This window comes from Haliotis cracherodii, unplaced genomic scaffold (genome assembly GCF_022045235.1).
Source record: "Haliotis cracherodii isolate W230 unplaced genomic scaffold, xgHalCrac1.p SCAF_6, whole genome shotgun sequence".
Classification (NCBI taxonomy): Eukaryota; Metazoa; Mollusca; class Gastropoda; order Lepetellida; family Haliotidae; genus Haliotis; species Haliotis cracherodii.
In genome coordinates, this window is record NW_027266319.1 from 10,979,175 (window position 1) to 11,006,490 (window position 27,316).

A 27,316-nucleotide genomic window follows, 5' to 3' on the forward strand; every position below is an offset into this window, starting at 1 on the left:
TTCAATAAATGTTTCATTACCTCCATCAATCTCTCTATCTTCTGGGCTTCACCCTGGGAACAAAACAGATTTAATCACGAGATCAACACTTTGTAATGCAACATGTCATGTCAATTTCCTCCGTCAATTTCACTTTTTTCAACAGCAAGTTGTGCAACATGCAAGCTCTTTACTAAAGACATAACATTGAATTTCTTCAATAGTTATGACATTTGTTAATCATCTGTTACAAATATTATGGTAAAATGATATTATTATAATCATTATTGATATGGAAACGCTACAACTTATAAATATATAAATATCATATTTGTCATTTTATATCAACTGATTGATAGGTTAATGGAAGGGTAGGAATGGTATGAAAAAATTCGTCTTACAAGTTATCACATCCTAATTCAGTTTAAGCTGAGTTTCATATGGATTGTGTATAGGCCTAGTGACAAAAAACAGAAAGGATGAAATATATAGCTATCAGGATATAAGACAGGTCAATGATTTGTTTGTTTGTCGCTGTTTAACGCCGCAGTCAGCAATATTCCAGCTATATGACGGCGGTCTGTACCAAACAATCCAGTGATTGACATCATGAGCATTGATCCATGCAATTGGGATACGATGACATGCATCAACCAAGTCAGCGAGCCTGACCACCCGATCCTGTTAGTCTCCTCATACAACAAGCCTAGTCGCCTTTTAGGGCAAGCATGGGTTGCTGAAGACCTATTCTACCCCGGATGTTCACGGGGGTCAAGCATGGGTTGCTGAAGACCTATTGTACCCCGGATCTTCACGGGTCGACAGATCAATGAAGCACTGCATTCATTCATCAAGTGACGTAAAATATCTAAAAAACAATTTATTGTAAAAAACATCCCAATATTCAACTGACCGGCATTCTGAAGTAGGATTGGTATTTTCGTAGTGCAACGTCCACCTGAAGTCCAGATAAGTCAATTTCTTCCGTGAAGTAGCTGAAACAAGAAATACGGATGTCAATATTTGGACAAGGATGAATCCTAGTGGGCATGATGAGGTTAACGCATCAGGGGGTGTTGGCTATAGATCGGCATGGGCATGGTACTCCTTGTCTGAGACACTGGTCAATACATCAATACCAACTTGACCAGGATTCTGAATGTAGGTCTGACAAGGAATCTTCTACAATCATGTCCATTGTCAATTCATTTCAAAGATACTGGTGATGAAGTTCCGCAAAGATTTGTCTTTGAATTGAACGTTCATTCCACACTAAAATAATTCTTACTACAGATGACACTGTGAAGACTGATGCAGCACTACAGGAAGAGACACATGTTTCTGTACCGGCTGTAACACCATTACCATTCCGCTTACTGATAGCACAATCTCATTTATAACATCAGACTAAACCATTTGTAAAGAATTCAATGAGTCTCTGACAACCAACCCACAACACATGGAACTTAAATTGTGGAAATGGTGATTTGAACTTTGTTACATACGTAACATAACAAACATCAGTTTATACCACGCTGTTCCATGGCTTAGACGTGTGATTGACACATGGAAGAAATTGTTCTGAATTTTATCAATACACCTCAAAACCCTTTGATACTACTTGACAGCATTCAACTAGATCCTCCCACAACTTAGTTTTGTCCTAACCTTTTATGTATAATCAAAGCCTTTTGAGAAAGTTGCGATGTACGTAGTTGATGCATTCGCCATGCATGGTCGTGGGCAATGTTTGAAGTTGATTAACTGCATGTTTCAATTATTCTCCCACCACAAGCTCTCCTTTACGCTTCTCACAACCAAACTACCAGCATTAAAGTTAACCATCTGTCTTCAAAACCAGGAATCAGAACATACATAACTTGTTTCGAAATGCTTGTCTTTGAAGTCTGCTCTGTCTTTGAAGCCAACTTTCACCCCTCCCTACAACCAGACTGCCTAATTATGGGAAACACTTTACATATGAAATGTGTCACCTTTGGAGACATTTTACCAAATGGACACGTAAGCCAACAATTTCATAATTTATACAGCTCTAAAATATTTCCATATCAATCATTATTCTACAGTTTAATTAAACACTTAACACCAATTTGTGACCTTTTTCAGAGAAGCGTGTAGAAAAAATAACAACCGTTTATACATTGCCAGTTCTGGTTTTATTAAAGAGTCTGAGCCCAGTCTTATTTTCTGTTTGGGTTCTCCCGGACAAGACTTAGCACCAAGGTTTAACAAGATCATCATTTTAAACAGCATTGTTTCCCCCAAAATTAAATCCTCTCAACCCAAATGACACCATTTGAGAATAAGATCTGTGATCCCGAACTTAATTCTTTTCAAACACGGTCAGAGTTAATTCCGTTCTGCAACCTTATGAGGATATTTGCTAAAGATTTGGCACAAAGATAATTATCTTGGGAGGTCATTAAGAAAACTGAACCCTTATTTTTCAACGCTGTCAACTTAAGAGTTGGTGTTTAGATTTGTTCACACCCAGGAGGACAAAGACTGCAAGGCCCTGCCAATGACAACCCTAACGAAGACCCGGTGGCAGTGATCGGATCGGATCCACAACCCAGATTGGCCAGTTGGGCAGCAATCACTCCTGCAGGAACCCCTACCACTTCCCAACGCTTCAATTTGATTACACCATTACCTAATCTCCAAAAAAAACCATGATACACTGACTCCAGCTTAATTACGATTAAGACACCTCCACTGCTAACGTAATGATATTACACTTTTTTCAAGGAGATTAAAGAAAGAGAAAATAAAAAAATGTTCAGTTGCTAATCATTTTTGCTAATACAGACTGTCTGTCTTTCTTATGCAGGAACCAATCTTGTAACGTTTGTTGGACAGAGTAAGACTTTTGATTACATCTGCTATGCATCACACTGTCCCCAAGACCCAATTGTCAGACCCAGATTTTTAATGTAGGCCTCAATTACATTGCACTAAATCTGCCCTCACGCTATGAACTTCATAGTGTCATAAAACTCTAATCTTTTGAGTGAATAATTCCTTTTTGAAATATTGAGTATCATCTGCGGTTGCTGACAAAAGAATCACGTAACTTTTTTCAAATGATTTAATTCATGTTCAAAATGCCAAATATTGTCACATTTAGGGGGTTGTTAATCAAAACCATAATCACAACCCTTGCTCAAATCCCATATTTCAAAATAACTCATTGATTTAATCATTAAGGACATGAACGCTGGAATATAACAGAGAAGTGGTTCTGACAAAGACCGAGCTGGAACTGTCACTGCCAAATCAAGACAATATCACCGCTTTGTGTTGTCAATGTCAGCTTGCGGATTTCACCAGACGCCACGCCACTGACGACGACGTCCATTCATATGCCATTTAGTCATTATTAATAATATAGGTGTATGTTCATTATTGCTGAATCTGCCTTCTTAATTGTCTTTCTGTCAGGATAAGGATCAATTTTCACCTGGGAGCCAAACGTAATCGTACAAGAGGTCCCTCGGTGCATCATAATTCCGCCTAATCGCTTGTCAACAAAACACAGATAGTTCATGTCAGATGTTCAAAACCTGTCAGTTTAACGCAAAAAACTACAGATCATCTTCACATAAAATATGAAAACACGATCATAAAGCTGTCAACTCGGAGACCTAAATTTCTACTCAAATTAGATTATTTTTTCATTTGTCTCTTGATGCAACTTTGTCTCTAATCTTTATCTAGGGTAATATTGGTTGGTAAAACCCTCAGCTCTTGCGAGAGAAAAATAACCCACTTGAATAGAAGACTAAAACAATATTTCCGATTGTGAATCCAATATCCCAGCTTCTAGTTCAAACAACGCTGCAACCTGGGGCTATCGGAAAGCCCACTGAGGCAAAAGGGCTTATTACGAAGATGGGATGAGGTTTTTATCAAAGGTCTTAACAAGTTGTCAGGCATTTCCAAGCGGGTGATTATTTCGGTACTGACTAAATGACTGTAGGATGAGTTAATAAATCATAGAATTCATGAATATTAATGATTGCTAAGGGGGTTTAGAGTTACACAAAGATGGTGGCCATGTTCGACCATGAAATAACTCGGGGACACATGTGATCTGTCAAAGATAATAAAAGAAGAAAAGCATACACGATACTGAAATGAATTTAGGATCAGGTTCATTTAAATATTAATATAGTCACATGCAGCACAATAATATTCATAAACACTTCCATTTCAAAAGTTGGTCAGAAAACTACTTTTAACCATCATTTTAAAATAATCATACATTTTTTATAATCTTAACATTTGATAAATAGAATATCACACTAACAATTAATAATTTCCTCATCTGATGTCGCATTCAAAAGATAAGTTGAATAGGATTCTCTTCGTTGATCAGATTCAGTTTCATATAAACACTTCAAGCGAAAGTGTTACTTCCTTACTGTATATGATATTTACAAGGAAGTGAATAATAGTGAAACGTCACACTCACCACTGAGATTCTAATCAACTTAATTGTTCATATGAATTATGAAAGTAACAAACGTCCGTGCTGATCTTTAGATCCAAAGTTGACGTTCAAATCAACAGCTAACATCACAATTAAAGCCAACGTGCCAAAATCCAGTTGCACTGACATTGATCTTTAACTCCATACATGCGATTGTTTAATAACAAGCCAGAAAAGGTCAACCACTTTCGGTGAAATATTTCAGTGATAAATCTACAACAGTGAGGTGATTTCATTTTTTTAAATGGGTTTGACCTCAGTTAATAACATCAAAGGGGGTAGATGAGACATGAGTGAAACATCGCCCACTTTGGTCCCGGGAACAGTGTTCTCATTTACAAGAACGGCGTCGGACTTGAGCTCACAATCAATACCACTACTTTATGACTACAATTACAATTGCAGGACCATCGGTGAAGAAAGTCACACATTTTAACGTGTCCACTTAACTTCTAGTGCTACAGAATTGTTTAAAACGTGAAAAGGAAAATATATTATTTTGCCTTTTGAGAAAACAAATTTCAATTCTCTGTAATATTTTTTTTTCATGAACTGAATATCAGTATTCTTAACTTAAATGTTGGCACAGAAACATGTAATGTTAAGGCTCTGTTTCACAAAACCCTCTTAGCACTAAGGTGATCGTAACTCCTATACTTAAGCATTGACTTACGTAGCGGTAAAATAACTTTGAGGAACAGGTCCTGAAGTTATCATTTTATTTGAAGTAGATGTTAACATAACATAAAATTTGTAAAAAATATTTTTTCAATTTACAAAATTCATGTTAAAATTAATCAAGAAAGAACATGTCACAAAAAAACAGTACAATAAAACAAAGCTTTAATACATTTTTCAAGTCTCATACACTGTGCAGATTCACCAAGATGAATACCAGATCATACTGACGCCCCTGCAGTCATATGCATGTGATTGACAACTAACAGGCAATTTGCGTGATTCAGGCAGAAAATCAGTGGTCCAACTCCAGCAGCCCTGCTAAATATCGTCATAAGAGGCTAACAGCTTCAGGGTATCTATGAAGGCAAACAACGTGAGCAGTCAACTGGTCCTACGTCATACAACCTAGCATTTGGCCAAAGAACCTGGTCCAGTATCAGCATGCACGATCTGTTGTGTCAGTCACATTGCCAATATACCTCACTCACCCATCTGTCAGAGACCTCTAACAGTTATCTCCAACATGAAAGTGTGCTGGTGTATTTGCTCTAAGTACAACTGAGCATTGAGTCAATACTCCCTCAACACTGTGTTATGATATTGTGTTTCTCTTGGCTCTGTGTCGATGATATACATTTGTTTTGGTTTCAAAATTGACTCCCACGTGTCAACAATAAGACACCTCACCCCGTTTACAAATAAAATTTGTTTTCATAATTTGGAAATAACACACTCATTGATATGAAATGTTAACACCTGGGAACAATTTGTCTCAATTATCTGCCAAACAGATTCTATTGGGCATAAAGGCGTAAGAAGTGAAAATCATATGAATGGATCACTTAAAATTCACAATGAATCCGAGGTGTTTGCGAAAAAAGGGTAAGCATGTCCTGCCCTACCGGTAGCATAGGCTACTTACACAATTGCATAATTAAGTTAGAGTCCAGATTTGGAATCTGCAATATCAAACATAAGGAATTAGACTTTTCAAATCCACATTAATGACGGACATGAAGTAAGGACAGGGTTGTCTGCCATATCTCCACCTGTCAAAATGTTCATTTTATGGATCCATCAGACTGTCATATTTTTCCACCAATGGCCATCATTAATCGCCTACGATTGTCACAGTAACAAAAGACTCTCCCTCCACAACAATCTCAGCCCTCGTATTGACTGGGTAAATAATGCTATCAGAGATATTATTTCAGCAAATATTCACCATTTCCATCCAATCTTAACCACACACACGGCAAGATGCTGCCAAGCAGACGTCAAGCACAACACTGGGCCTGACATAGCAAAAATCTCCGATAAGTTGGTCAATTTTGACAAACCATTGAAATAATTGGTCGAAATTGAGAGGCACCTTTTCCACGTCAAGTGTACGGAACAGCAGTTATAATATTGATAGTTGCTATGGTTTCACCTACACTTCAGCAGCAAAATATTGGCTGCAACACAATGGAAGATTACAGCATCCATTTCAAGGATTGTTTGCCAAGCTGTCAAGGGCCATGCAAAACCATTCCAACAACATCTCACCTTTCTGACTTTCTCCCAAATTACCTGGCTACTCAGCTTCAGTACCATTAATCTCACATCCTTAACAAAGGCAATAAATACATGTTTCTTAAATAAAAAAACATTATCACTTTGGCTTTCACTGATAATGTGATTTCCACAGGGTAACAGATTCACAATACACTATTTAATGAGTGAACTTCTACTCAGCTCAGATGTAACATACACTGAAGAGTATCCTTTCCTTTCACACTACATTCATGATGACTTTGAAAAAGAAAAAAAACAAGAACTATTTCCATCTGTGATATCTCTTCAGAACACCAAACGAAAAATAACATTTGACTGCTATGAAACATGATTGATGCTGCTCTTTCCCCAGCTATTTGCGTCACAAGATGTAGGTGTGATTAATTTTCATATAAAAAGGCAATTTCGGAGTGCATCCCACTGTTATATCTGGATCTATACTTTGAAATGGGCTGCAGCATCCCAGGTGCTGGGAACCGGACCCGTTAGGAAGCTGTTATCATCCACTGCACCAAACATAGACCACCAAACTCAGATAACTACCACTGCCACCGCAGTACCTTACACTGTTTCAACCGTTTTTTACCCATGACTCATGATTTTGCTTTCATTTGTATTTTCAAAGTTACTTTTTCCTACCTGATGAAGTTCTCTCATCTGCCTCTGAAGGTGAGTTATTGCTATCTCTGAATCTGAAGCTTCCAACACGTGATGTCCTAACCTGATCCTTCATCCATGGAAATAACCTTTCAATGTTTTTCAAATAAATATTCTTAACACCTGTTTTCAAAGATGTTATGGTCTATCAAATAAGACAGGTTATGTTGGATAAGATCAGCAGTTATATTCCTATGAATGACAAGGCCATACTTTGATATTTTTCCAAGAGGCTAGCTCTTGAAATAGGTTCATTAAAGATTCCTGATAAACATATCATTCTCTGTTCTGTGAGTAACTAGCTGACCAGACCTGACTCCGAGCTAACCAGTCCATGTTTTAGCCCCTTAATGCCGAGCGCCAGACAGGGTAACAACAAGTACCATCTTTTAACGTCTTTTGGCAAGACGCGGCCGGAGATCGAACCCCGGACCTTCCGCTCTCCGGGCAGATGCTCTACCACCAGACCACGGAGGCGGTTGTATCTGTGGTAGAATAAATATGCACGAGCAAGTACTGTTGCTGTTGCACAAACTACAATATTAAATTACCAGAACAATCCTGATACAAGAACTTCAGACCTGCACTAACAATGAAATTAACAATGGATTTCAAACTCGGCTAATTAAGATTTGTAGATGTTCCTGTCTTGCACCATCTTGCTACATTCTTCAACCATCCTCCATCGTGGCCTTTACCAGGCTGCACATGACCAAAATGTTCCTCCAGGCCAACACCTGACAACTATCGTCATGAAGAATAGGGCATAAAATGGCCCACGCACGAACTCAAACAAAGCAGGAGAAGGGAGTCGATGTAGGTGCACAAGACCACATCGGGGTGATGTGTTTGGGGGCTGGTTGAGGTCTTGTGACGGTGCTGTGATAGCTTGCGCTTCATGGCCTGCTAGACACATTCACACCTGGACCATGTTGACTGACCATGTTCCGGACCCACTACTCCCCCATGCTGCTGGCAAATACACAAGCCATCCCTACCAAGGGGTTGTAAAGCAAAGAGCTCTGTGTTTAACTACCTTGTGGTTATGACATCATTTTTTGCATTTGGAATATTTGAAGGTTTCTATATTCATCTGAAATAGCTGCAAATGACATGTGCAAGAATCCTACAAGTCCAAGAAGTGAATGAGTGAATCCACTAGACCACAGAGGCAGCCTAACTTAATAGAGGATTTGCTTGTTTGTTTGTTGTTTAACGCTGCACTGAACAAATATTACAGCTATATGATGGCTGTCTGTGAATAAGACAATCCAGTGATTGACATCATGAGCATCGATCCACTCATTTGGGATACGATGACATGCATCAACCAAGTCAGCGAGTCTGACCACCCGATCCCGTAAGTTGTCTTTTACGACAAGTATAGTCGCCTTTTACGGCAAGCATGGGTTGCTGAAGACCTATTCTACCCCGGATCTTCACGGGTCTAATGTAGGAGGAAAGCTCGAAGTGATGTAAGGTCACAGACAGTTACCATATTGGTAAAACGTCTGGTACAGTGCTGACAAAGCCAGTATCATAATTTGGGCAAATGTGGAATTCACAAAGCAGGCTGGACTTGCTTTTATATAATATAAATTTAGGTTGCATTTCATAAAGTATATATATTCCACAGTCATGGATCAGGACAAAGTGAATGTTTGTGTCTTTGACGAGACCACCCTTGCCAATACAACCAATTAGATATATACAAAAAGCTACAAATGTCAACATAATATACCATAACATTACCACTGACGAATGAGGTCAAGCTATTTCATTTTCCATATGTTACCAATGACCACACAATCAGCCCTCTCAGCCTACAGGATGAATACATCGGCTGTAGGTGTATCTGACTGTTTATGTAGGTACTGCCTCCACATTTATACATGTTTCAACAATAGCCCATAGTCCAAGAACAAATATCCACTTTGTAAAGAATATTGTTCGGAATGCCGCCCACGTGGAACGAGCTTCCCAGTCTATCAATCCAGCTTGTCATGATTTTATCAGTGTTTTCTCGAGTTATGAATTCATATTCAGGTCAAAGTAGACTTGAATTCCTCCCACATGGAATCGATGCGTGTGTTATGAGACATTCAAAGGTTGACAAAGCTGTGTTTGACAGAGAAATAATTCGAAGAGTCACTCACTAAAGGAGGCAGCACACGTAACCTGTTCAAAAGGACATGAAGCATAGCCTTGCTGTGAGTGAGTGTGTTGGGTTTAACGCCGCTTTGAACAGTATTCAAGTTATATCGCTGCATGTGAGCTTAATGTTGGAGGAAAGCAGTAAGTGATGCAGGTCTCAAACATTTACCGCTTTGGCCAAAACACAGGTATGATGCTGACAAACCAAGAAACATAATCGTGGTGAACCGGGATTAGTGAGTGAGTGAGTTTGGTTTTACGCCGCTTTTAGCAATATTCCAGCAATATCACGGCGGGGGACACCAGAAATGGGCTTCACACATTGTACCCATGTCGGGAATCGAACCCGGGTCTTAAGCGTGACGAGCGAACGCTTTAACCACTAGGCTACCCGACCGCCCGAACCGGGATTAAACCCATGATCATAATCATCATATTTTTCTGACATGCCCAAGGAATGCAACTCTGCACAGCAAATTCCGCCACCATAGACAACTGGGCCACACTTGCCCCAAGAACAATCAATAAAATAGGTGGGCCTCCATACAACAACAGAACAAGGTTTTTTTCCGAATAATCAAAATATGTGGAGTAAATCAATATGAACGAGATGACCCTGAACACGAACTAATGTCACATTCGGAGGCTCTGTTCCCACTACAGGCTAAATTCAGTGAGGGAAAGGTCGTTCTCTAATGCAAGACGAACAAGCTGTCACTCTACAAGTGTAGTATTTGCATGCAGCGACATTCAAGTGAGAAGGAAAATGTGTGCAATCTGTGCAGGACCAGGACAAGCCAACCCCTTACTTACAACCACATAACAACCCCTCCCTGGCTCTTGGAGAATGTGGCCTGGTTTCAGCAGTATGTACTGTTCCAGAATACACTCTCGGGGCCAAACAATGCTGAACTTTACAAAACACTCATCAACATGACATGTTGACTGACATTTTTACATTGCAAAAATCCATCAAGAATGTCATGATCAGGATATGTAAAGAGAAGGTTTAAATGCAGGGCAGGATATGCTGGCCATTTTTGTTTTCTTGGTGATTCGTAAACAGATGCTTATGATACCGTCAGTACAATGGAGTCTTTTAGCAGAGTTTTCTTATGATTTTTTGTTTTTTTCTCGCTATTATTTTATAGATTAAAAGGGGCGGTCGGGTAGCCGAGTGGTTAAAGCGTTCGCTCATCAGACCAAAGACCCAGGTTCGATTCCCGACATGGGTACAATGTGTGAAGCCTATTTCTGGTGTTCCCTGCTGTAATATTGCTAAAAGCGGTGTAAAACAATACTCACTAACCCTTATAGATTAAAAATGAAATTACAAAGATTCTGACCGATATTCTAAAAACTGTTAGACTGTTGAGTCATTTTTGAAAGATGAGCGACATGTGCTTGGAGTGACTGAGCCAATGATCCATGTTCAAGGATGGCTACTCCACACTGTCATCTCCCACTAACAGGTTATTATTCCTAATCATGACGCCGCAAATATGAAATATTAATCTTTAAACAGTCAGCACCATCTGTTCTCAAACAATGACCATTGAAACAAGCATTTAGATATAATCTTGTGCTGGGTCATTGATCCAGGACTTGAAGGAATGGGAGAACAATTATCATCAAGTGAAATTCCTCCACTGATTTAGGGGGTGAGAGTGAGGGTGTTGCCCTCTTGTCTCCTGAGATTATGCCATCTGTTCTCTGCATGCATCCGCACATCCACGACGGATCACCCAAATCATCTCGGCAGCTTTTGTTCACCTCCCAACAGTCAACATTGCAATGGACATTGTCTGGTCAAGGGTCCTTGTGAATATTTCATGGCATCTTGCATTGCAATTATCAACCATTTTTAAGAGACATGCAAACTCCGAGTGAATTATTTTGACTCTGGAGTGATTTTGAGAGAGTGAGCCATCATGGTCCTATTTTATCATTAGCACTATTGATGGCGTCTGTCGTGCGCCTCCATGGTTTCTTGGGATCCCCCACGCCAGCTTAGCATCTTTCCCCACTTCTCCGTGGTCTTAAAGCCCAGCACGACTTTATCATTAATTTGCCCAAAATAAAAAGATGTAGTCAAAGACCTTAAGGAAAATTTGCAAGAGCAATTCCAATAACACTTTGTGCTGATCCCCAAAGTGAAGAATAGGGGTCTTGGTGGACTAATGGCTGGATTTCCTAATGTGATACTTTAGAAGGCTTGATGCAATAACTTCTAAAATATTGATCAATTCAAAATGGACAAGGCAAAAAAGGCCTAACTGGATAAATCCACGCACAAGTATGAGGCAGTCTTCTCACCAATGGTATGAATCCCACTAGGTGGCCAAGAAGTGACAAATGCCCTGGAACCAGCCCTTGGGATAATTACAGCTACAAGACAACTTGTGGATACTTGAAACTGGCATCATGAAGTATTTGTCATCTTTGCTGAACTCGATCAGTCATTAAATGATCGTTATTATTTTATCGCCTTCTCACATGCAAAGGACACTTTGGAACCACATGTAGCTTGTCACTGATGCCCCCTGGATAACTGTTATTCAGATCATTTGAAACAGTCTCTGCTGCAGTCACATGTTCAGAATTACTTTAGTCTATATGCCTCAGAATAAAACATTATGAGTGAGTGAGCGAGTCAGTGAGTTGGGTTTAACGCCGCTTTTAACAGTATTCCAGTTATATTAACCCACTGCCAATCTGGGATTCGTACTCATGATGAGCAGATCCAGGTACCTCCAAGCGATGCATCGCAGCACAGTGCAGTTCCTTTGACCATAGGCCACCTTTGCTCAACAGCATCTATAAAAACTATCTTGGCAGTGGGTATCAAACATATTTGGCTCTTTTTGGATAATACCGTATTTGACGTATTAAGCGCCCCGCTCTAATAAGCACCCACGGCGACATTTGCTAATATATTGGCAAGTGAACAATCCCAATTAGCACCCCTTCCGATTGATCAAAGTACACAAGACTTATTTATTTGTGTATAATACGCACTTGTGTGTTATATGCACCCATAATTGTGGGCAATTAAATTCTGAAAAATATATCTGTCGTATATAAACAGTTCAGGCTGTCAGCATAAACCACAAAATTTATCTTTCAACTCTGTTTTTTCCACCAAATTAATATTCTAATAAGAGCCCCCTACACCCTACTTCAAATTTGGGAAGCGCCCTGGGCGCTTATTACGTCGAATACGGTAGTTGAACAATACTCACTGTAGGACCTCCATGTTGAATTGTTGTTGCAAGTTGCCCAGGTATTCTCCTATCATTTGCTTGCTTAGACCTTTCCGTAGGATGAAGAACTTTGCCACACTTCGTGGGGAGCCTTCTAAAAATCCATGGTCTAGTAGGAAGTTCAACCCTTTGTCTGGTTTCCTGAAACAATACGGCAACATCATAACCCATCAGTAAAACAAACCCTCCAGACTCACAGTCTGAGGACCCCTAAAACCAGGCATTGGAGCAATATGGACAAACACAGAAAGTCATTGAGTCTGTTTCAGGTTCAGACACACTTTGGTGAGTGAGAGTAAGTTGGGTTTAACTCTTGTCAGAGAAACGCCCAAAGGGTGGCGGCTCATTGTAAAACACAGAACCACAAGAATGATGCACACACACATTTTACATGAGTGAGTAAGTGAGTTGGGTTTAATGCAGCTTTTAATAGTTTTCCAGTTATATCACGGCGTGTCAGCTTAATGTGGGAGGAAAGCCCGAAGTGATGCAGGTCTCAGACGTTTACCACTTCGGTGAAACCCACGAGCACGATATGGTGCTGACAAACCTAGAAACATAATCGGGGCGAACCGGGATTCGAACCCACAATCATAGGTTTGTGGCGTGCCCAAGGGACGTAACTCTGCACAGCAAATCAAGGCGCCTTACACGACTGGGCCATCCGTGCACCCCACACTTTACAGGAACATTACCTACAGGATCATAAACATGCCCAACTGATTATTTGAGATGGGGAGATTTCTACTACATCTGAGTGTCTAAATAGATTCATACTCACGTATGTTCTTGTAACTGACTGACTTTCAACTGCTGTGAAACCCAGCATAAAGCAAGGATACCTACGTTTACTATGATACTTTGTTAATAATGGCCCTTGATTTATTTTCCCTATCCAACCTTCTCCAAATGGAATTTTTGTTTCAGCCATTTCAATTACAACTGTTTCAATGAGAGTATATTTGTTCTGCCTTTTTTAAAAAAATATTCCACTCACAATATTGGCCACTGTCATACAGCTTGATTAATTCTGACTGCAGTGAAAAACAATAATCTATTACACAGTCACTTGTGCTCAATACTTTTCAAAAGTTTAATCACACAAAATTCTCATGTCCAGATTAAACCTAAAACCATGCAAACCTCCGAGGCCCAACAATAAACTCTGAGCAAAGTCTTGGCACAAGCTAACTGCCTTCATTGTTCAAAGGAAATCTCTTGATGTTACAGTTACCAAATCGCTAACACGCTTGTCTGCTATCTTTCATCTGCGACTGCCGCCTCACTGACGCTGGCTTGAACACCCTTAGTGTGGGACAAACCAAGCAGAAAATCTCCCAAAAAATTGATAAATATATGACTGCCAGTTCTAATGCCTGTGAGCTGTGGGTGTCTAACAGACAGACCATATTGTCTCAGTCTGCGTGTTTTATAATGTTATCCTCGGAAGCTGCGATATTATCGAGAGATGGTGACGAGGTATTACCGTTAAGTGACTGTCCCTCGTGAGATGATTAAGAACCATTTCAAATCTTTCCGCATCTGATAAACCCATATTCATTTGCAATATGTTTTAGTTCAATCTCCCCTTTTCAACCTTATTTTCAACACAAAAAAGGGCATTTTTTTTGTTTATCCTGAAGTGATAACATGTGAAACATGATCTGCCTCATAAAATGATAGTGTACAGTGAGATCTGCATGCCTGTGTTTTTCAATTGTTTTTACGAAAACACTGTGTTCTTTGTCTTCCCTGAAAAGGAAATCAAATCTTTTCCAGTAAACATATCCCATATCCATCCATTAATAATATATTGATCTGAAAGTTCTTTTCCAACATGCATATCCTATTTGGAACATACACTTAGCCTAAATCTTAAAAAGCAAATGTATTAGCTGAGGCTAACCACACACATATGGTGAATTCAAGAGGCCTCATTAAGGTTTCAAGAATATGTTTCTCAATATTTTCTAAAAGACAATCACAGACATCGATGATCTGTGTGCTTTAAATAATTTCCCATATGACGGATGAAATAATTAAAGAAATGAACCATGTAGATTATGGTTGGAGATTTGTTTAATATTGCCCAACCTAAACTTGGCCTCACCTGCCTAATGCATTCAGTTTCGCAGATGCAAAAAGGAAAAAAGTTTTGACCTGTGGGTTTACAGCTGAGGCCAACAAAAATAAATGAATCTAGACAGATTGGAGCAAAACAGGAACTGAATGGCAGAAACCATATTGCTGCTTGTTTGGTAATTACTAGGCCATTCTGTAAGAGCTGTAGTACTTACTTAAATATCTTGCTAACCAGCCACACATGATGTCTTTTTGAAACTCTCAGATGTTTTAAAGATCCTTTTAAGTGGAAAAAAACCTTTTCATAAAATAACATCGTAACGTGTGCCCTAAATGAGACTGATTGAGTCATTGAAGTGAATGACAGTGAAAGAATATAACAAATTTTGGGAGCACATTTTCCCTTTGATCAAGAATGATGGGGTCTCAAACGAGATAATTTGCTCCATTTTCTAGCAAACCAGGAAACATGTTTGAGGTGATCATTACTGACGGGGCCAGTGAGAGCCAATGATAAACAACACCAAGGTATTGAAAGATGCTGTGTCACTACCAGACATGACACAACTGAAACACTGCCGATGAGTCCAGAAAACAAGATGGCTGATTGCTGCCAACAGACAAGGAGAAACATGTTTGTTCCACGCTCAGAGTCTTACATCTGTCATGTTATGAGTGATGCATGGCGTTCTGCAGGAAACTCTGTCATTTGGGTGCTGATTTGTTTTTTAACAAACTCATTTAAAGGCCCATGTCACTTTCTCATAAATATGTCTTATCTACATCCTAGCTTGTCCTAAAATTAAAGGAGCTCTTTTATAACCGTTGCTAGAAATGTGGGGTTTAGGGGCTTGCTGCTGCAGTATTTGCATTGCTTTAATCTTTGACCTTGATCCTTATAATACGCAATGACAAATTGATTTAGAACACTGAAAATCTTAATCTCCAAATAACCAAATTTTTATCTTTACACCCAGCAATAAATTTTTGTAGACATTTTCCCAGTGTTTGAAATTGGCACTAGTCCTAAAGTCCTTGCCAAATTGTTCAATAACTTAGTACATAAGGACTAGTAGAAATTTGCCCTTAACTGTTTTGCTATATGTTATCATTATAAGGGCTAGTGGGCTAAAACTGTTAGTTTCAACGCTGCTTCCTATTAATCAGGGGGCACGGGTGGCCCAGTCATCTAAGGTGCTGCGATTCGCACTGCAGAGTTGTGTCCCTTGGACATGCCAGAAACCCATGATTGTGGGTTCAAATCCCGGTTCGCCCCGATTATGTTTCTAGGTTTGTCAGCAACATACCCGTGCTCGTGGGTTTCACCGAAGTGGTAAACGTCTGAAACCTGTATCACTTCGGGCTTTCCTCCCACATTAAGCTGACATGCCGCAATGTAACTGGAATACTGTTAAAAGCGGCATTAAACCCAACTCACTCACTCACTCCTATTAATCATACTAGGTTACTAGGTTAGAAAAAATCATGCACAATCTTCTAGTTTCTTAGCTGCTGTAAGTGAACGAAACATACACTGGTCGTATCCAAGTATTGAACAAAAAACATGCAAAGAGTAAGACGAAGCTAAAGGTATGACACATCCGACTTGTCAGAAGATTATAATTTTTTCTCTTCGCAAGATTTTTTTGAAAATGAAAATGTAAAGATATCCAAGCTTCTCTTTACATTGTTTTTGTTGTGATTGAAATCAGGGTCACCTTCCAATGTCTGCCTGTACATGGCACTGATGCTAGTTCCATGTACAGTCGGACTGGGATTTCAAAGGAACTACAAAGCGATAACCATAACAAACATGATACAGAAGAAGGCCATAAGTTTCCTTGTTTTGCTTTTTTACAAAGCTAAATTATTCTGATAAAGAGACTCGGACAAACAGCCATTCACTTCATCAAACAGATTTGTGCAACTTAAGCACATAACTTTGTGAATGAATCGTCATACAGGGTGACTAACTATATTGATTTGAGGAGGTACAAATAAATCTTGCATGTAGAGCAAACACAGTAGGACATTCCTCCATGGAATATTGATGAGTGTTAAGCTGTTCAGGTACTGCATCGTCTTCAAGGAACAGCGAGCAGATTAGAAACAGATAATATGTTCCCACTTCCAACATCTACACTACGATATGAAAAAAATAAACTACAAAACCCTTTTGATATTTTTAAGAAATCTCTGCCAAATGCAGACACTATTCCATGAAATTCAATCCTTAGCAGGAATTAAAATAGACCCTAGCTTTGAAGCATGAACACCTTAGCCTTATTTTTATTTATTTTATTTTTTTAAATGCCGCACTTAGCAATAGTCCAGCTATATGACAGCGATCTGTAAATAATCGAGTCTGGACCAGACAATCCATTGATCTACATCACCAGCATCAATCCACGCAATTGGGATACGATGACATGCATCAACCAAGTCAGTGAGCATGACCACCTGATCCTGTTGGTCGCGTCTTACGACAAGCATGGGTTGCTGAAGACCTATTCTACTGCGGATCTTCATGGGCCGCCTTATTTTGAAGGCATCCTGGGGTGTCCCATAAAACCATCTCAGAAAAGAGACTAGTGTAATACCAACACTTTTAGTCCTAATAATGCTAAGATCAGACTATGAAACAGAGCACGGAAGTTAAGTAGAATCCTAAACATTTAGAGCGTGTTCTTATATGTGATCACTGTTTGGCATGGACAATGTCCTTGATGATTTCTGCCCATGTGTATATGTGTTTGTTTGTTTGTTTGCTTTTTGTTTAACACTTTACTCAGCAATATTTCAGCTGACATCAGTCTGTAAATAATCGAGTCTGGACCAAACAATCCAGTGATCGACATTATGAGCATCGATCTACGCAATAGGGATAGGAGGACATTCATCAACCATGCCAGCAAGTCTTACGACAAGCATGAGTTTCCAAAGACCATTCTAACCCGGATCTTGACAGGGCCCTGGTTAAAGTGACACGACTATCGGAGTATACATGGAGTAAGATAGCTGAAGGGCTAAGATCTTTTTGTGGTACGAGGCTGTGGCAACTGTTCCCCGATACGTAACAGGTACTTACTTGTTGAAAAGGTTGAGTCCAATTCGGTATGCCCTCTTGCGTTGCTTGTCATTGGTTCTTGGCATTGTTTGTTGGTCGGGTGTGACACTTAACCGTAGTCTCCTCTGATAACTAATGCTGTTCTCACTAGAAATACTTATGTTCTCTGTACTGATGTTCTCGGAACTTGGGGAGCTGGAGCACTGACCATCAATACTATCAGGTTCACTTGTTTCGGAAATATTGCTCATTCGTTTCGCTTCAGCTTTTACAGCATTCACTGGGGCAATATTACCATTGACTGTCCCCCCATTCCCCTTTCTTTTCCAGATCGGAGATGTATCCGGGGCACGAACAGGGGGCGCTGGCTTCACCTTCTCCTCGCCAGGTTTTCGAGATCGGAGTTTCACCTGTGAGTTCATGTAGTATTTCACGCCATCGTTTGGCGATGATGTTTGATTTTGTTCAATGAGTCTCGTGTCCTCTGGAGAGGCCAAGTCCACCTTAATTTGCACATCACTAGCCACCGAGACATTTTCACATGACTCCGAGTTCAGGTTGCGGAAACTGTCAAACGATGCTGATGAACCTCGAGCACTATCAGCAGTTGTATTGACACTGAAGTCAGAGCCAAGCGATGATGCGGATGGGCGATGACTTAACGTCAGTGTGCTCGCCTCCTGGCTACTTTCACTATGTATACTATCACTATGAAAACTATCTGTGAGAATGTCAGTCTCTTTGCTTTCCAGTAAGGTCTCGAAGTCCAAGCTATGAGGATCTACAGCACTTTCTAAAGGTGTTGGTTGTGGAGAGTCACTGGCACTACTGTCATTCATTTCCGGGTAGGAATTACGATTGTTATTTGTTTCTTCGATTAGGGCCGCCCCTGGCTTGCCTTTCTTTTCCTTCTCACATGGAATGTCCATTATATCTATCTCAACTGATCTTTCCAATTTCTTTCCACGTCTACCAAACCGTGCCTTTTGAGAATCCACTTTGACTCCATGGTCAAATGACATTTGGTGATAAAGTTTGTGGTCACGTCCAGATTCAAATTCTGCAACCATCTTTCTGACATCACTTCCAAAAGAACTCTCAGAAATTACATCTGAAGCTTCAAACTTCCCATCGGTGATGAAACGATCGGTCCAGATTGTGTTGCTGCGTCCTAGTTCAGACAAACGCTTTGATAGTCTTCGTTCTCCAACAGAATGTCTCAGTTTCTGGAAGTTCTTGGTCATGCAATACTGTCTGAAAGCTCTCTGAATTGTCTTGGCTGCTCGACGGGATCTGATGGAACCTCCGTATTTTCGCTCTAGCATTTCAACCTGCTTGTCATGCAGGTCCTGAGACAGTTCATACGACACGGACTGTGTCCGAGAACGCTTGATCACGTCATCGTTGGAACTCTTAAAGGAACGTTGTCTTTGGATTCGGCTACAGCTGATACTCCCCTGATTGACAAGTTTGGAACTCCGCGGTGACTCAAGTGGAGATCCCACGGACTGCTTGCGGTCTCCAACTTTTGACCCGCCAACGCTGCAAGAATAAAGATCAGAATATAAATTCATGCTTAAGTAACATCAACAGAAATTCATTCCTGCAACAGAAATATCACAGCGCAATTTCCCATCTGATGGAAAGTTCTTTGACAAACATGCCAGCAATATGTCAAATTGACACAACATAACACACTTTTGAGAGTCCAAATTCCGATTGCAACCAGAGCTTAACATGAAGTATATGACGTCAAGGTTTCAGTGTCAACCTACATAAATGGCTGTGTCAAACACACTGAGAAGAGTGAGCATGAGACGCCTGCTGAAACAGACTTCATGACAAAGGTGCTGTGCTGTGTGTCTCTCCACAAGATACACTGGTGTACAGGAACCCCTGAAAATGAGCACCTCCATACTAAATATACACCATGACTCACATGCTCACACTGCTCACCGCGAACACACTGCTCGTGCAAGTAAAAATAAAATGCACGACTTTCAACTTCTAACCATCTGTGCATGCAAAAACTGCAAAACAACAATATTTTTCTCTGAAACTGGGCGTATTAACGCCCACAGTATGAAACTAAAAGTTAGAAGGTCTGTCATTGGGCAATGAAGTGTAAACCCTAGATGGTATCAAAGCTTCTTGGACGGGTTCATTGGCTTCTTCTGGGACAGAGGAAAAAGTCACAGATCGTGTGTGCCAGGCATATTGAAATAATTTGAGACAGCATTGTGTTACATTATGTTTTGCAGAGTGTGGATGATTGATAGTACAGGGATGGTGTCGAGTTTCATGTTGACTGGCCTGCCACGCGCCTTCAACAGAGGGGAGGTTTCACATTCAACTAGCCTAAATACTGGGACATACTTTTGACGCTTCAAAAACACGTGCAAAAATTGACCTAAAATATATGCTGATTTCTGTTTTCTTACAATCCAAAACAGCAAGCTCATGAATGTGAATCATTCACTTGGAGCAGAAACCTTTTTCTTTTTGTTATTAATACATCATACTTATCACCATTGTACCATAATCTTATAAGGCCTGTCTGGAGAACAGAGGGTGCTGGTTCGATCCCTGGCCGCATCATACCAAAAGACATAAAGGATTATACTCGTTATCCTGCCTTGCGCTTGGCATAAGGGGCTAAAACAAGGACTAGCTCGGAGTCAGCATACTGTGTCTGCGTGGGGTATATAAGCTGGTGACACAAAAACAGGCTTTAGCATGGACTCGTACAAATGCCATAAGATAAGATATTTATTGTGAAGAACATCCCATATTTGCAAAACTTGTTACATTATATACACAACAAGATGTGCAATAATCTTGAACGTGACATTAAAACCCATTCCACTTCACCTTATTCTTTCTTCATAAAGAGATGATAACATAAGGTCTGTAACCAATTTGACATACCCGTCTATCTATAATGAAAATCCATTAATTTCATTATGTCAACTAAGTTAGTCACCTCTTGAATTGAAATATCCCTAGTATCATAATTGGATCAATTTGATTACAAGGCTATACCTCATCGCCATGGCAACACAGTTCCTGGAGGAACCATCTGGAGAGATGTCAGGTAGATGGGTTCAGGAATATAGTAAGAGGCAAGCATGAGGTAACACCAAGGATCAGATTCCCTCAGATAACAGCTTGCTGGCTTCCTTTTCACTATCACTTAACACTGGCATAGGTAAACAGCAGATTGCAATCTACCAGAGGAGCACTTCAATATTGGCTTTAGATTAATCATGATTTGAGAACAAGAAAATGTTCTTTCATTTCAAAGATTCTTTTTCATCTGGTACTCTCTGATTTTTTTTTTATGGTAATTATTATGAATAATGCATCAATCAAAATTTGCGTTTCTAATTATCTGATGGATCTCCTCATTTCTGGTAAACCACATAATTCTATTTAAGCACCAAAACCTTAAATTTTACAATCATCATGGCAGTGCTAATTGCCTGCAAAGAAGTTTTCATTAACTGAATATCTGCCTGTTCATTACTTGCTGATAACACTGTGAGCGTGAATAATACTCAATACTCCACGGGACATTGTGCACAAGTTTGGAGGAATCCCATGTCTTCAAGAAGCTCATTATCATTGTTATGTGCATCTGAATGTGAAGAAAATCAAATATTGATGCGTCAAGTTAGAAAATGTTCAGATACCTTATTACATTTTTCACTTAATCCATATTCGTAGAGCAACAGACTGCTTGGACAAAAGCAATTAGAGCCGTTAATGTCCCAATTATGACCAGTGTGGGGTTTCCTGGGTAATGATGTCACTTGAACTCCACCAGTGGGAAGCTAAATAAGAATGAGGTACTGAGTGAACACGGAGATGTGATCACGTATGTGGCAGCGAGGGTGAAGATAGAGCTAGCTGGTTGAATAGGGTAGTCTGCTATACAGAACTGGTAACAGACTATTGATATATCCCTTGCATGTCAATGAATAGTATGGCAAGTCTAGACTGTTTCAGATTCCGAAAATGAAGACATTTTCGTTGATCCTTTCTATATTTTATAGACAAGTGTTATAATCCTTTGTCAAACCTATTATACTAATTTCTATGAAAATATTTTGGAGTTTTGTAGCAAGTATCACCATTAGATAATAGTCGTATTGGTGAGCAATAAGTAATAAGAAAAAAGACAACTTAACCATTGTTTTACTTACAATATTTTCATTTCTGAGACTATTATTACTCCAGTGGTAGGGGTGATCTACTGTTTTGAAATGGGTTTTGTAGTTTTTGTGGGGGTGGATGGTGGGGGTGAAGGGTGGAGCAGCAGTGTGTTACAACTGGCAGAGCAGGGTTGATGATAATCTTTGTGTTTGGATGGTTCAGGGGCACAGGGCAGGGTAGACTAACATTTAGTCTCTGAAATCTTATATTACACAATATCCTTCTTGACTCTAAAAATAAAATAAAAAGTTTCCCTAAGCTGATGTGGAATAGAGCTAGCTAGAGCTTGCTAGACTTGCTGTTGTATGCGTTTCTAGATTGATTTATTTTTCCATAAAATAAATAATAATCCACAGTCATGGTGCAGGGCTAAGGGCGGGGTAGTGGATGTAGATTACAATTTATAAGAGTGGTGAACTTGTGGAGTAATAGTTTGTAATTTGTAATTTTAAATAATGAAAGTGGATGAAATTTGGGACCAGCAGACATCAATATAGTGATTCACAATTCTTTTCCCTGTAGGAAAGCTATGAGCGGCTTTGATCTGATTACTCTCTACCCTAAGGGGATGGTAAAGTCCTGTCAGTGCAAAGTAAATTCAATAATAAAAATATTGAAATTTGTTGGAGCAAGCTCCGATCACAAAGGTCTCTTGATGAAGGAGTCGGCATCAGAACTTGACCTGAGGATTCATTCAACAGGGCAATGTGGTTTGCTTTTCAAAATATTGGTCTATTTTCCAACTGTTGCTGCAAAATGGTGCGAGGATGATCCACAAACACGCCATGCTTCCTGCATAAGGGATAATTTGAGGTTGACTGGTGGTGCTTCACTCAAAGTCCAAACGTGGATGTTGACTTGGGTGCAATCATTTACAAGCAAGCTCAAGTGGAAAGCCAACAAGCTTATAAACCTTAGCAACATTTCAATTACCTAACCCTGCATGCGCTCAGGGCAGATGAAGCGACCTGACTTTTGAAGATTTTTTAATATCGAACTGAAGAAAGATTCAAGAGTTTTGAAAGAGATGATGTTTTGACATATGTGACTGAATGAAGATTAATTTGGTTTTTTATTGGGAAAAGATGCTTCTATTGTTCAAGCGCATTTCAAAGGCATGATTTCTACCAGAGGAATGAAAGTTATTATCATCAAAGAAAAGATGACATTCTCTCTACAGTCCCAAAGAAACACCTGAAGGAAGAAATCAAGACAGATTTTCAAGTCAGGTTCCATAATTCAAATGAACAAGACATGAATTAAAGGTTAAAATATCTGGTACGATCTCAACCTTTGGCAAATTGTCCCAACGAAGCATCTATTGAAACCTGGAGTCTCTTTCATGACACAATAATTAAAACCAAACAGAGACAGGGAGCTGAGAATTGAGGAATCCCAATCCCAACTGCGTCACACATCACACAGTTACCCTGGGAAAAAAACTGCTACTGCAGCTCACCTGCTCGAGTGCAGGAAAGATCTGTAAGCTTGTTTTGAAACTTGAGAAGGGAGTTCATGTAATACTAACTAGAAGCGTGTAGACCTTCACTTCAAGTTCCCTATCATGCCACACTCCATGGCAACTTCTGGAATTTCCAACAATTGACTATTGATTCATAACTTCTGATCATGGATAATTCATTAAAAATGAGTATCTATTAAAGTGGGATCTATAGATTACACAATGATGCAATACACAATTATCATACACTTGCTGCTGTGATTGAATTATTAGCTCATTTTCCCCAGGCCTATTGTTGCGTGGGAACATTGCCTGGCTTGTTCTTAGGATAAATCTGCCTTCACATTAACATGACAATGTTGGTGGAACACACAGAAGGCATAAAACCAAGGCAAGCTGCAACAGGCCAACCTCTCTCAATAAAATCATCAGTTAAATTAACAGGATAAAAAGATTTCTTAAAATCTCCAGGGGAAATTACTCTGTTGAGTTCAACCAGCATCATTAACTAAAAACAACATCGGATGTATTTCCCTGTGTTGACTTGTGTGTCCTTAGATGAGTATGTTACCTGGTGATATAGATTGCCTACAGATCACAGGTGGGGTAGGTCGTTACAGGTAAGACATATAGCCAGGTTAATGGTAAAGGCTATGTAAAGACTTGATATTGAAAGAGTGCCAGGGCTGGTATAATTCCAACGTTGTGGAGGACCATTCACTCTGTGTATCAACACACATGGCCACTTTACAGGTTTATTTTCAGAGTACCTACATTTGTGGCCAAGTTTAGAATGCCATGAAATCAGGGTAGGAGGCCATGTTAGATTTTCTTCACTACATGACATCAACAAAATTCTGAAAATACTGACAGAACGTCACATACAGTAAACTACGGTAATAACAAACTTAAACAGACCACTAATTGTACTTCGTGATAATCGTAGTTCGTTATAAGCATATATACATCATATATACAACAAACGGCCGGGACTAATATATAAGTTTGTTATATAGGTCGGTTTGTTATAAGTGTGATCATTATAATTTATAAACATAGTTACAGTATGCATATAAAGTTGAATTGTTTGATAGGCATTACTTAGAAGTTGACGGATGACAAAGTAGACACAATTTATGGATAACAACTTCTTTGATACTGTAAAGGCAATGTTTTGGTATAGACAAGACAACGGTATAAGGATTTATACTGAAACATGGCCTTTACAGTATCAAAGAAGTTGTTATCCATAAATTGTGTCTATTTTGGCATATAAAGTTGAAATAACTATTTATCCCTTATCCAATTTGCATACACTTGTGACCATCATGCTATATCCAAGTCTCAAGAAGCTAGCAAGAATCAGTACTTTAAAACACAAACATACCTTGGCTATAGTAATCCAATGTAAATCACATCAAATGCAGTCACAAATCCTTCAAATATCCAAACTGAACACATCACAGAGGTGAATCAATGATCACAATCAATGAAAACATTCTCCAAGAATAACTGTCCCAATGAACATCAAGTCAAATCAAGAAGTAGGATCTAGCTCCTCATCCTTCCTGCCCTCCTCATCAGCATCAAGTCAACATCAACACTGGCCATCCCATGCTGTTTCCACACAAACCACCCCAAGCCGCATCCTCCCCTTGTAAACACTCAGGCTGCTCTCTTAATCCTTCCTGCCGGCCCCACCCCCAGCCCATGGGTGGTGTGATCTAGGTCTTATCATGGCGTACCACAGCTGTGGGTGGGGAATACAGGATATAGGTAACTGTTAATTACCTAAGTGTGGCAGCACCCCAGGTATATGGTCTGGATTACATGCAAGAACAATGGGGGAGCTTTTCTATACACTGCTGCCTGAGGCTTGCGGTCTGGAACAAGCCTGGCTCTAATACATACCAGATTTGATCTGACTTAACCTGACACTAATTATTCGAATTGATGGCGACTAAAATATAATATATTTTTTGTTTAGGTGTAAATAACCTAAACAGCTGACAATAAAATCAAGTAACATTCACATGAACATTTTCACAACTGCACAGTAAGTCATGGATCTAAAATTATGACACCTCTATCACAAACATGTGAAAATTCAACCTGATTTTAAAAAAATCTTCATTTCTATTTTTTCAAAATTCCTCAAAAAGAAAGACTGGGCCAGCCTTCAGATTACAATCCTCAATCAAAGCTGGGAACAAATCACTAAGGTGTTTCTCCTTGGATCAAGGTAGTTGACGAAAGTCCCCAGGCAACTATCAGATAGTCACAATAGATAAATCCAGTGTTACTCAATATTTTCCTAACTTCACTCCACTGTTGTTACCTCCAACTCAGAACAGATGCTACTTCAAAGTCTCCATCAAAGAATTCATTGCTGCATTCATTGTATAAATCACAGATATGTACCACTAGGTTGTGAAAATCTCAGTCATGCAGAAAATCTTAAACAACAACAGATCAATTTATACAATCTTTGAAAAAATGATAAGATTAAATCACATCCATTCATAAAGATTTGTCTTCCAAACATACATTCGTCTTGTCTGATAAAGTTACATTGACAAAGTCAACAGTCAAGATAGCAATTAACCGTGTATGTATGTCTTCAATAGAGACAATTAAGTAAGAAAAACAGCCTAATTACCACCTGATTGTAATGGCCTCGTCTCAGACTGCAGTGGCAGGTGTGTCAAATTCTGTCACCACATATCGCCTGGGTTGAACATGTGTGGTATACACCAACAGACCCTATAGGTCAGACATTGTAAGCATTGTGGTGGCTTTCCATGGATGACTACTTCACCAAACGGTGTGGTCCCATATAAGTAATCAGGTGTTGGTTCACCCGAAATAGAACTGTGAACCAACAGCAGTTATAAGTACACCCAGCCATATACCTGTCAGTGTTTCCATCAGCACTTTCACCCTGTTTACAACACATCACATCCAACACAATAAATGTCAAATGGTTTTTTTCTTTTCTTTCAACAGCTTTGATATATTATCTAACCCCTTGTTGTGGGTACTTGTTTAAAAGCAAATCTAATGACAAAATGATATGAATGGTTGAAAATAAAGTAGAGTCACAAATACGTTCGTTGATAATAATGGGTCACAGATGAGCCCTTGACATTATCAGTGTAAATATACAATGGGAGTAAAAACAGCCAGCTGAGGTTAGGAGAGGGTAATGTTCCAGGTAACTCACACTCCACCTCCTTAAATTGCCGTTCCTTACACAGTGCTCTCCATCAATGCTCCACCCAACATTTCTTCTTACAATACACCTTTGAATCCAGTATAGCCATAACAACACCCACAAGATAGGCAATGTCAACTGGACAAGCTAGATAATGAACATTCTGTTTGTTTGTTTGTTGTTTTCACAGCTATATTGACGGCAGCCTGTAAATAATGGAGTATGGACCAGACAATCTAGTGATTGATATCATAAGCATCGATCCACGCAATTGGGATCGATGACATGCATAAACCAAGTCAGTGAGCCTGACCACCCGATCCCGTTAGCCGCCTCTTACGACAAACAGAGTCGCCTTTTACGGCAAGCATGAGTTGCTGAAGACCTATTCTACCTCGATCTTCACAGGTCAATGAACATTCTGATACATTCAGAAAAACCCAAACTGACTTGATCTTTTCACGGATATTAC

General features: G+C 39.5%; 1 protein-coding gene across 10 annotated transcripts in view; it reads right to left on the bottom strand.

Moving 5' to 3' along the window:
• LOC139446224 (IQ motif and SEC7 domain-containing protein 1-like) overlaps window positions 1–27,316 on the bottom strand; it is a 189,174-nt gene that overhangs the window by 35,722 nt on the left and 126,136 nt on the right. For 9 of the 10 annotated variants that reach the window (XM_071227552.1, XM_071227560.1, XM_071227559.1 and 6 more), the window contains exons 2-5: window positions 17,975–19,495; window positions 12,784–12,945; window positions 893–974; window positions 21–53 (exon numbers count right to left, since the gene is read on the bottom strand). In XM_071227552.1, coding sequence (XP_071083653.1) covers window positions 21–53; window positions 893–974; window positions 12,784–12,945; window positions 17,975–19,495 — 1,798 coding nt within the window. Of the gene's footprint in view, window positions 1–20; window positions 54–892; window positions 975–12,783; window positions 12,946–17,974; window positions 19,496–19,728; window positions 19,810–27,316 lie in introns of those variants that run through there. The other variant, XM_071227554.1, reaches the window with a different exon arrangement.